General features: G+C 40.9%; 1 protein-coding gene across 3 annotated transcripts in view; it reads right to left on the reverse strand.

Annotated features, from left to right (window-relative positions):
• The window catches only part of CEP120 (centrosomal protein 120), an 84,605-nt gene that overhangs the window by 17,849 nt on the left and 54,226 nt on the right, over positions 1-12,530 (reverse strand). For all 3 annotated transcript variants that reach the window (XM_045999823.1, XM_045999822.1, XM_045999821.1), the window contains 4 exons: positions 12,396-12,488; positions 10,805-10,966; positions 7,421-7,543; positions 541-639 (listed from right to left, as the gene is read on the reverse strand). In XM_045999823.1, coding sequence (XP_045855779.1) covers positions 541-639; positions 7,421-7,543; positions 10,805-10,966; positions 12,396-12,488 — 477 coding nt within the window. The remainder of the gene's footprint in view (positions 1-540; positions 640-7,420; positions 7,544-10,804; positions 10,967-12,395; positions 12,489-12,530) is intronic.

The raw sequence follows: 12,530 nt of genomic DNA on the forward strand, positions 1-12,530 counted from the left end.
GGGGGGGAGGGGAACGTAACCTAAGAAGAATTCAGGAAACCACTATCACCTTTTAAATTCTTGTAAAATTACACAAAAAGTTATCTCTGATTCCTTTCCTTCACTGAATATAAATGACTATGAATTCTAGGAATAACATCTAAAATAAGCTGTTCAGTTGCAGGACATGTTAAATTTTTAAAGTTATTCTTAAAGTTCTCTCCTGAAAGGTACTTTCAGTGGAAGGAATTTCTACTAAGAGAAAAAAAAAATGGCCATTTTAGAAGTGAAAGTAAAATAAATTACTCCCACTTTCTTCCGTGGAGGATAGCTGGCTATTATTTAAAAAAAAAACAAAAACAAAAACCTAAAAGTTCTTTTTTTTTTTATTAAGAAAAGGCTCTTAAAAAAGCCCCTAACCTCCTAATGTCAGAAATAGCCCTGACAATTGAAATGGATACATCCGAACATAAGAGATACTGCCAAATACGCATACTTGTAAAGAATCAAGGGGAAAAAGACATAAAACGAACAATCCATCACCAGCTATCAACTACATACCTGTTTAAGTCTGGCAAGTTCTTTCAAAGCTCGTCCCCACTGCTGCTTGTAATGCAGTTTAGACTTAGTTGCAGATTCCAACTTCCTTTCAAGTTCAACCTGACAGTGATTAAAATCGTATCAAGTGAAACACTATACCACTGTGTACAATCACTGAAAGATAATATATACAAAGAGTCTGGCTTAAGAAAAGAGTTTATACAGTGTAACATACGACATCATCTAAAACTGTTATATAATTTACTATAAATATTATGGCACATGAACATTTTCTTGTTTAAAATATAGTAGTATTTTTACTGCCTAACAGCCTATACTAAAAGGAACTGAATCAGTCTTAACCTCCAGACAGTTACTATAAATGTATTAAAACGTGTAGAGAGTGCAAAACACATTCATTTTTTACAAAAAGCAGTTCTTACTGTTAGCATTCCAATTCAGCTGGCACTCTCAATCTGAGAAACCAACTCATTCCTTTTGGAGGCCTCTCATGACATGGAACTTGGTCTTAAAACAAAAAAAGCTAGAAGAGATACATTCATATTTCGGCAAAAGTCAGAAAATGTCGAAAACAGTGAAATGTTTTATCAGAGCAGTTTACTAAACAAGAGTACAAAGTAAAAAATATTTTAAGAATGTTAAAATAAATCCAAGAGTAGGAAAAATAATGCTCCTACTAATACTCATCTAATTCTTATTTTCTGTTTTCCCTCAAATATATAAAGAAAAACATGAAAGTGATTCCATTAAAAAAATGGTTATTTATACTTGCAGCAGGCAATCTGTTGTGCATGAACTCAAGCCAACTTGGCTAAGTTCTGGAATGTACTCTCTCAGTGTTTCAAACCAAGTACCAAACAAATTCATGAAGCCAACAGACAGTTTTACTATTTAAGTGATAATGTAATAATATGCCTGAATTACAGTAAAATACTGTGACTCTAAACGGGTCTAAGTTTTTTTATATCACGTCTAGTTTTTCCCATACACACAGCTCCTTGTGTTTTTCAGGAAAACAAACCCAAAGGCACTCTCCCAAAATTCAAACTCCAGAAAACTTTCATTTTATTTTCATGTAAGGAAAAGCTGATTGCCAAATTCCCTTCACAAAAGACCAGAACATTCTCTGCAGTAATATATGACTTCATGGAGTCAAGGTTTTTTCGGCTTTACAAATCCCTGGTGCTTGGATTTAAAGGTGTTGACATTTCACAACTAGACTTACATGTCCTAAGTTGAATAATACGGTGAGATTATCAAAGAGGATCTCTTCTACTTATGCCCTCCAGATTTATCCATATTACTTGGTAGTTTAACAATAGGGTGTCAGTCAGTGGAATAGCAAAAAATTTTTTATAGCTCTGAGATAAAAGGGTCGTATTTTTTTTTTTTAAGGGTAGTATTTAATATGAAAGCAATCATGTCCATGGGTCCTGGAGAAGGTGTAGTAGTCTGGATGGGACCGAGGAGGAGAGTCAGGACTGGGCTGAAACCAGAGGGATCACATATACCCAGGGGATTGACTCAACAGAAAAAGCGGGATAAGGTTTTATCAGTTTGCCATGAGTCTCAAAATAATTCCCATTTGCATAGTTATTCACGCTTAAATAAAAAACTATAGTTATCAAATTTCAGATTGAAACCTCACTTTTTTAAGTTCATTCCTTTGGCCCAATCAATGATTCCTACCTTTATTTTTTTAAGAATATAGGAGCCTCTGTGATTCTAAAGAAAACGTACCAAGCCAATTCCCAGAAACATGCACCAGAGTGAAGATTTGATCTACTTCCAGAACACTCACAGACCTCAAGCTAAGACGTCTCACTGTGAGTAGATGGGAGGCTTGAGCCAGCCTGTACACGTAGATCCTGAGCCCAGTTACAGACCTCTGGTGTGCAAACTCACGTCGGGACCTGGAGTCAGTTGAGAGGCTAGCGCAGCAGTAAGCACAAAGCCATGCTCACTGCTGCTCCCATCTGTCTGTCTCTATGCCCACAGCTCGCATCCCCTACAGGACAGGGGCACTGGCTTCGTCGCTGATGCTCTACTCCCTCGTTCAAGTCTGTCACGAACCAACAATTTAGATTTCTTCCTGGAAAACCTTGGTGGTTTTATTCTTCTACTTTCCTACTACCATTTCCTTAGCCCAAGTTGTTCTCCTCTTCTCTGGTTTCTTAGCCTAAATCTTTTCTGTCTACACATCCCACTGTCCTCCCTGCTAAAAAAAATCTACCATCACTGCTACTTGCCTATAGTCTGGAGCCTATTCTCCTCTGTCTAGGTTTCACGGTGTTCCAGATTCTCACCTCTGTCCTCCTGGCTGAACCTATCTCCTGGGTTTTCCTCAACAGAAGACCCTCTCCTCCTGCCCTCAGGTCCATGTCCTATACACCACCTCCCCTGACCCACTAACTTCCTGAGCCGGTTACTTTTCTACTCTAACTTAAAACTTAAAGCTATCTTAAAACTGTTTTCTAAATTGCCAGGAGTTCCTATCACATTCCCTGGTATTTGATTACACACAATCACTTAAGGCTGAGTCATCTCCCTGATTTCTTTACGAACTCTTTAAAAGTGAGGTCCCAAAGGATAATGTGTTTCTTCCCTTCATCTTTCCCTCTACCTTAAGACACAGGTGGACAGGCAGTAGCTACCAAATAATCTTAAGAAAATTTCAGCATTGGGGCGCCTGGGTGGCTCAGTGGGTTAAAGCCTCTGCATTCCGCTCAGGTCATGATCTCAGGGTCCTGGGATCAAGCCTCACATCAGGCTCTCTGCCTGTCAGCCTGCTTCTCCCTCTCTCTCTGCCCGACTCTCTGCCTACTTGTAATCTCTGCCTGTCAAATTAATAAATAAATGAAATCTTAAAAAAAAAAAATTCAGCATTTATTTTTAACTTCAGTCTACCCTACTAAATTGTTTTCCATATTTTATTTAAAAACTGGACTATTTCTAAGCCATTGAAGAGACTCCTACCAAAAAGCAAATCATAAACTGACTTCTTACGTAACAAAAGGAATCAGGATTGTACTTGATAAAACTGTATCCTAACTTACTGTTACACCATTTCGTGAAAATAGACATACTTCTTTTACACTGAAGAGAATGGGCAGTCAGAAATGAAAAGCTCTCAGGCAGACATAACCAGAAAATTATATGGAGAACTAGATACTTTTTCACTTATGCCTTCCGTGTTGTGCTTTTAGGTCTTTGTTATTATGTAGAAATAATAACATTCTGCCCTCTTCTGGCTCCAAAAAAAATTTACCAAGAATTTTCACAAGAGCAGAGAAGGCTTGTTTTACTGAACACTTACACATGCTGGGTGAATCTGTTTGGTCTGGTGCTCTGGCAGGTGAACTAGTCATTTTTTCCCTCTTGTTCTTAACTTAATGACACGGTTCACCCTTATAATATGTTGGGTGATTTTTATCCTTTTGCTATAAGTACAGCTGGAAAAGGGGATTCTGAAAATCACTTAAAATGTGTTTCTAAGGTGGAAAGTGTCAGATTTATATTCAGAAAAGATAGTGCTTCTGTTCTAATTGTGAGATAGATAGTGTCTGAAGGGAAAAATGAAAATCCTGACACCCATGTAACAGGGCCTGTGAGAAGGGCTGAGAAGCCATGCGTGTCACTTGTCCTTGGCAGGTACCACAGAATTCAGAGTGGTCAACGTGGAAGTAGTTGAACACTTGGTTTATCAAGAGGGCCTGAGGAGGTCTAGCTGCAGTCAAATTCACTGGTAGACAAATGAACGGGCCACCAAATCCAGTGGAAAAACGCAAAGATTGTCCCAATATGTAAGAAGCAGCATCAACCAGGCTGGGCAGTCAAGCCCACGTTGGGTAAAAAAAAGGAACACAGCACAGACGTGGACAGCCGTGAAAACATTTACTGAGTTTGGAAACAGCAGCAGAAACTGGTGAATTAATATTCATTTCCACTAAAATATTTGCCTCCAACTTTTCTATGTATTCTTTTTCTGCCTCTTAAATAGTATCTCTATTTCCCAAGAGAAACTCTTTCATGGTCCACTCCTCCCCTACTCTCTGAAAGCTGAGTTTTTTGTTTTTAATTGCTTATCCTCAACTAAAAATACGTGTAGATTTTCCTACTGCCATATAAGATTTTTTTCAACAGCGTGAAGCCCTTGGTTTAGATCTTGTTTTTTCCTATGCCCAACTTTTCAGTAAGCCCCAGCAATTTGGCTTCTTCAAAGTTAGTGATTTCTTACCTGTCAAACCCACGGCCCTTCATTCACCATGCTTGACTCACCCTTCATGAGGGATGGCCTCTACTACTGATTCGCAAAGGTCCTCCTCTCCTAGGCACTGCACTGGACTGTTTTTATGACTCCTCTCAATCTTTTTAGCCCCCTTCTCCCTCACCTTCTGTCCCTGAGGCTGCACTTCCCAGAAGTGTTCAGGGGTCCTTCCTCAGCACGCCTCAGCCCACTGCATCTGCATTATGGTGTTTACTTGATGCCACTGGCCCCCCAGTCTGTAGGTCCAGTTCTTTTCTCTCTTCCTACTATACTTCCCATTTTTTAACCACTCCATCCACTGTTCCACTTCCCTTCTTCTGCTAGCATCCCAAGCGTAGTATGTCTAGAACCATAATTCTCCACAACTTCCACCTCCTCAAAGTTCTTCCTGAAAATTCTTCACTTCCACTAACATCCATGAAGCCAACCTGACAAACTGGATTGTCATCTCTGACTTTCCCTCCCAGGTGAAACACAAATTCTTTAACTTACCATCTAAGGTCTTCCTCTGCCATAGGACCAAAAATTAAAATTCCCAGCATTCTCTTAGCAGTCCTATTTTTATTTTGAAAAGACGACAGTAATGATTAGGTTCTAATCAAGCTATTACCAAAATACTAATGGACTTTCTAACCTTGCTCCTTTGCGTGCATACCTCTTTCTGGAATATCCTTCCCTACACAGTCACCCATTAAGAGGTCATGTGTCCTTTAGGTTCCGTAGCCAGTGAAACTTGTTACACTTCATGTGCGATTTCACTAAAGTAACTTTGTCTCCCCTTTACATTCAGGGCTTTTAGTAAGACTAAGTCAGACCGTAGGAGCCATCATCTTCCTTTCCACTGTGATGACCTAGGCTAAGTTCCCTGCCTTTCTGTATGACTTGCCGTTTAAGTAACTCTATCCTGAATGTTTTTTAATCATTCAGAACAGGATTTACACAGTGTCAGTGTACATCTTTGCTGGATAATGAAAAATCAGTTCTGTCCATCAGGATCCTGCCAGGAAACTAGAAACCACTCTAGGTCTTCCAAAGAGATTATCTTAATACAGGCAACTGGTAAGACAGGTGAAAAGCAGAAATGCCAGAGGGGATAGGGTGAGCCCCCGCCCCACTCCCCACCCCATGATGAGCCACAGCAGCCGGTCCCACCTCTCCCAAGTAGGAGGGACTACAGAAGGAAGGAGCGGTAGTAGTAAGTAGTTCTTCCCACCCAGACACAGGGGTTGTCCGTAAGCTAGAGCCCCAGTGGGGAGAGTCCAGGGCAAGCTTGAGAGAAGGCCTGGCTGGTGGGAGAGGAAACCATAAAGTACACCGACTACCTGAGAAAATACGAAAAGCACAGGGACTACCCTGGCATCTTCCCAACTTTCATCCTGCCATCTTCCGGTGGTGCCCCCTAGTGGCCTTTAACTTCCACAGATTACCACCTTCTTTATAACCTGTGTCATTTTCTTATGTAGGCTGTATCTTTTTAATAACGCCCAGAGAACATCTAATGAAAAAATGCAAGAGCCTATACTGTCAAACTTAGGTTGGCTATTGGACCTTACACATTTTTTAATGCCTAGAACCAGAATATACTTCCTGTTGGTGGTGAATCCCATATAAATAGAGGGAGGACCTGGCTTCCAACCACAGGAAACTGAAGAGGATGGACATCCCCCCTCGAGGGGGGAATCATCCTAGAGGACCGTGGGCTTGAAATGAATCCGCCTGTTGGAGAGTAATACACAGAGAGCATTCCCAACAGCAAGACTGACACCGGAACTGGGGGATACAGAAATCTAGGGACAGGACCATGATAGCACCAAAAGTAGCAAGAGAAGAGAGTTTTGTAACAGGACAGGCCATGCTGTGCTCTCCTGGTTCTTGTTCCTATTCTGAAACCTGTTCTGTAGCCTTCCTCAAAGTTTCGGGGATTCCTTTATTCCTACCGTTAGTCACTTCTGTTGTTTGCAACAAACAATTCGGATCAGTACAAGCTAGAACTGAGAAAACTGAGAAAAGCCAAGAAATTCAGGTACTGGACGAATGGATAAGGAAGATGTGGTCCATATACACGATGGAGTATTATGCCTCCATCAGAAAGGATGAATACCCAAGTTTTGTAGCAACATGGACGGGACTGGAAGAGATTACGCTGAGCGAAATAAGTCAAGCAGAGGGAGTCAAGTATCACATGGTCTCACTTATTTGTGGAGCATAACAAAGAACACGGTGGACATGGGGAAATCGAGAGGAGAGGGAGTTGAGGAAAACCGGAAGGGGAGATGAACCATGAGAGACTATGGACTCTGAAAAACAACCAGAGGGTTTTGAAGGGGCGGGGGTGTGGGAGGTTGAGGAACAGGTGGTGGGTAATAGGGAGGGCACGTACTGCATGGAGCACTGGGTGTGGTGCAAAAACAATGAACACTGTTATGCTGTAAATAAACAAAAAAAAAAAAAAAAAGAAATTCCGGTACTGACAATGTCACATCTCTAGAATTCTGTTCTTAGTTGACATCAGAACATTACAGTGAAATGTTATTATATTTTATATTCAAATAATACTTACTGACTTTATAAATTATTAGAATTACTTAAATTGCCATGATCTGACATGGGTACCTTTTCCAAGGTGAGAAGATTTATTTCAGACTGTAGACGGATTTCTGGTTTATTGCTTTGCTGATCCTTGAACTGAAGAAACTCTTTTTCCAAAATCTTGTACTTATTTTCAGCATCATTAAGCTGTATTTAACAAAGGAAAAAGTACAGCCATTAAAAAATACCAGTATGCTAAGTTCAATACTACCGAATTCAACTGTGTCATTTTTCCCTTATGCTAAAACATGTTTATAGCAGAAAATTTAGGAAATCCCTATAATATAATGAGGAAAATTAATAACATACAAAAACTTTTTAAGAGTATGAAATTTGTTATAAAACCAGTATCACCAGAACATTTTTGGTAAATTTTAGATGGCAAATAAAATTCACTTTACAAAAATTACAAAAATACCAATACTACTAGGAGGGCACATATAAGAACATATTGTGCATTATATATATATACCAGCTAATTATGGATGAAAACAAACTTTTAGTGTAGCATTTATTTTACTTATTATTTGAAGTTATAAGAACTTTGTAATTCAAATACTATTACAACTTAAGTCATTTCAAGATGATTTGCCCTGATCCCTTCATTTTTGGGGGCCGGGAAGTAGCAGAGACCTGAGTAGCATTGAATGTCTTCATCCCTTAGAATAATGCTCTGAGGAGAGCAGGCAAATACTTTGTTAAATTAAAAAAGCAAGACCACCTTGACTCATATCTATATATAACTCCCCTTTCAACAGTTTTAGAACTACCAACCCCTACCCCGCCCAAAAACAGGATATAAGAATGTTCTTTTTGATTTGATCCTGGGTTTTTTTAATGAAATGAAAACAAGCACTGTTAAAGATGCCTTCCAAAAACATGTCACACTATGACTACCAATCATTAGATAAACCCATTTATCTTCTCACTAAGACGTAAGACTTAACTGAATTCGAAATACTGAGAAAACCTGTGACAGAAATGGAACTTCAATTATCAATAACAAATTCTTACTTCATGCCAGTCAATACAAATCGTTCTAATTAGGATTTATCTAGCATCTTTAGGTATTAAGGTATTCTGTTACCTGAAAATTCTTCATATGACTGAATTTACCTTTGCATATCAGAACTTTCATTTTTAAACTTGAATCAGAACCTTTCTCAAGCATCTCCATCATACTTATTTCTGTTTTAAACAAAAGCTAACAGACTTGATATTTGTTATTTTTTCCAGCATTCAGAGACCTCATCATAAACAATTACTGTGGCTCAAATCAGGTTGTACAAAAGTAAGCTGTGAGGCATAAGGGCCTCTTTCTCTTGCTAAGTGCTAAGTGGTCCCTAAACACAGACTGAGTTGTGCAACTTGCTTTTCTACACGGCCACACAGACACTTGACCACCTTTCACTGACAGGGTGTCTTTTTGTCCTTTCTACCTGTCTCATTAGAACAGTGTGTTGAGTATATGGAACCTGGTTCTGAATCAGGGCCTAGCATGTTTTCTCTTATATGAACTGTGAAATGTTCCCAGGTAAGGGCTGAGCACTTTCAGTTCCCAGACACGTGTGCTGCCCCACAGCTCCCTCCCCACTTTCCCGCCAGGTTTGCCCCAGGTCTCAGACTATGTTTTAGGGGAGTGCTTGGGGTAATTTTTCCAAAATGCCAGTTTGTGCCAGAAAGGTTCTTCCTACAAAGATGTGAGCTAATTACGTCAGTCTGGGACAAGGTAGGAATGGTTTCTTTAAAAAGATCCCTGATGAGTCTAATACACGTTAGAAGCCTTGATCTTCCTACAAAGTAGAAGAGAAGCACTACCTATGAATCCTAGCCACAACTGCCCACTTACATAACTCCATCTTTTATATCTTAAGTGAGGCTTCTATAACAATCACATTTGTATTTACAATTGCCTAAGAAATGGGACTTTAACTGGCCCTGAACTGCTATGGAAACTATTCTTCATGCCAGAATTTACCGAAGAAGTCTGGAGGCATTCACCGTGCATATCTAATCTATGCTGAAATTTTTGAAGAAAGAGAAGCTTAATTTTTAACAGCTTGATCCTGCCTTTTTCAGTAAATATTAAGCCCCTATTATGTTCTGAAGACTGGCTGGACTCCAGGCATACAGATACAAACCCAGAGAATTTTATGGAGCTAATCATTTGACCCTGATCAAACTATCATGCTAATGAAAATAAAAACAAACTGCTCTAACATCTAATAAAAACTCCACCGAGACTTGGAGAATAAGGGTCAGGGAAGATGGCTCTAGGGAAGTGGGCTATAAACCCAAGGAGGAGTGTAGCTCACGAGGCTGAGAGAAGTAGCAGACACCGAGATGCTCTGGGGAAGGCAAGCACAGTCGGCTGAAGACCGCAGGACACCCAGTGTGGCTGGAGAGCCTCCAGCAGAAGTAAAGGACTGGGAGAAGCGGTGAGCGAGGTAGGCTGGGTCCCCAGCGATGCAGAGGTTTGTAGGGCAAGCTTATCACTCCCATCTTTATCCTCAGCCCAGTAAGATTACAGTGGAGGGGTCAGGCCTCCCAAGTTTCATGATTATCACACTGGCTGCAACAGGAAGACGAGAGCAGGGGAGTCCATGACTGCAGTGTACGGACAGGGGCTTGCGGGTGGGTTTCCCATGCTTTTAAGAGATCCAAGTACAGAGGCCAAAGGGCAATTAGATATATGGTTCTGGAATGCCAACGAAAGGGCTGGGATATAAATGTGAAAGTCCCAGAGGTGCACAGTGTCTCTAAAGCCACAGGCACCAATAAGACTGTTCGGTACCAACTGAGGCCTGGGCCGGGAGGACGTCCAACACTGACTGGCTAGAATTAGGGAAAAGCAGCCCACAGAGGAGCTGGAGGGGTGGCCAGCAAAGTAGAGGCAGACCAGGAGACCACTGGTGTGCAGGGTGAGGGAAGACAACACACAAACAGCAGGACAACAGCGAGGAAGCTGCGAGGAAGTGTGAGTCAGGCGGCGGGAGTCAGAGGAGAGGTGACTTTGCAGCATCTGGGCTGACACCTGGCTGCAGCGACGGGGCCACAGAGGAGTGGGAGAGGCAGGCAGGGGAGTGTACGGTGACGGAGCACAGACCGTTTGCTCCCCAAGCCTGGCTCACAACTGAACCCGATCCAGGGGCACATGAACGATGAATTGGCCCCCACCAAATTTACCAGAAATAACAATGTGGAGTGAAACTTAGCTCCTTCTCATGTCAGTAATGGTAAAGGAAGGAACATTATCCCAGTGTCATCTTTCGCTTTGATTTAGGAAGACAAGCTCTGACTTAAAGTATATCTGAATCCCGCCGCAATCAGTATGATCAACAGTTGGACTGACTGTGGATCTTCCTAACTTCTCAGCGACTACAGCTAAGCTCTGAACGCTGCTCCCACCTGCTGCTGCAGTCGGAGTTTGTCCTCTTCGAGCTGTCTCATCTTCAACCTCTCGAGTTCGACTTGATGCACACAGTCCTCTTTGGATCTCCGGATAGAGTCCTGAAGTTCTTGCAGGTTCCGTTCACGTTCTAATTTCAGTTCCTTTCTTTCTCTTTGAACCTGACGACAGATGCATCTGTCAGAGGTTGGCTTGCTCTGGGCTACGTGACACTGTCCAGTAGTCTCTCATCCTTATATACAATGTTCGGAATATGTACAAATTTATCTCCATGTCCTTTTCCATTATTAGAATTAATGTTTAAACATACTGAAATGCTACATTTTAATCCATCATCATTTAATTCTAATATAAAAAGTACCTCCAAAACTCCATACATGACTTGCAAAAAATTCAACTGAAAAGGCCCTAATCACTTAAAATTCCTATTCGAATAAAACTCACTGTATTACGTAAGCAAATATGCCCAAGTTTCTTCTTTAGTGATTTCTTATATTCTGAGGGTGCCTGGGTGGCTCAGTCGGTTAAGCATGTGACTCAGTCTAAGATTCTTTCTTCCTCTTCCTCTACCCGTTTCCCTACTTGCACACACTCTTTATCAAATAAATAAAACAATCTTTAAAAAATAGGCCACCTTGGTGGCTCAGTGGGTTAAGCCTCTGCCTTCGGCTCAGGTCATGATCTCAGGGTCCTGGGATCAAGTCCTGCATCAGCTCTCTGCTCAGCGGGGAGCCTACTTCCCTCTCTCTCTGCCTGCCTCTCTGCCTACCTGTGATCTCTGTGTGTGTGTCAAATCTTTAAAAAAACACAAAAAACAAGAAACAAATGGGGCCGCCTGGGTGGCTCAGTCGGTTAAGCAGCTGACACTCAATCTCAACTCAGGTGTTGATTTGCGAAGCCCACCAAAACGTGGAGTCCACCAAAAGCAAACATTCTGCCTGGTAACACAGAAGGTGACTCAGCCTTAGTATGGATGTTTGACCTTAAATATATCAGTTTCCAAATCATTTTAGAAATTCCAGAAAATATATGAGGACAAAGTCAGGCAGATATGCTGAGAAAAATTTTGAGAAACACGTGTGGTTAGGGAAGGGGCATATAAATTTAATATGGAAGAAATTCTAATTATTTTGAAACTTCTGTAGTAATTTAAATAAATATTTTGGATAAAATTCAGTAAGACCTAACAAAATGGCTAGGTAGGCATAGCACTAACAGAAGTTTTCATCCATCCTTTGGAGCTAACCTTTAATGGTCAACAAAGAGGGGTATTCCCTTCTTACTGAGAACAAGGGCAGAAGGCTGGGCCACCGAGCTTGTACTACATTTTCTCTGTGTGGGAAACTTCACCAAAGTCTCTACCATTGCAGACATCAGCCAAAGCTGGCGGAGTAACAATTAACATTTCAATAAATACTTCGTTATCTATTCCTCCCATTCTGACCTATTATTGAATAGCACTTTTCTCCATCATGCCTACAAGACCATTTCCATGAAATGGATTTCATACGAGCATAAAGGAAAAGTAACAGCATGTACCTAGAGTGCAGATTCTGGAAAATGAAGACATAAAGACAGGAATACAGTTACCTCCGATTCTGCAAGGACAAGCTGCTGCTCTCGCTTCTCTAAGTCAATTAGGGTTTTTTGAAGTTTTCCTTCTAGAACAGTATATTCAGCCACCTAGAGTACAATAAAAGAAAGATTACCTTTTCCCCCAATTCA

The sequence above is a fragment of the Meles meles genome, chromosome 3 (assembly GCF_922984935.1).
Source record: "Meles meles chromosome 3, mMelMel3.1 paternal haplotype, whole genome shotgun sequence".
NCBI lineage: Eukaryota > Metazoa > Chordata > Mammalia > Carnivora > Mustelidae > Meles > Meles meles.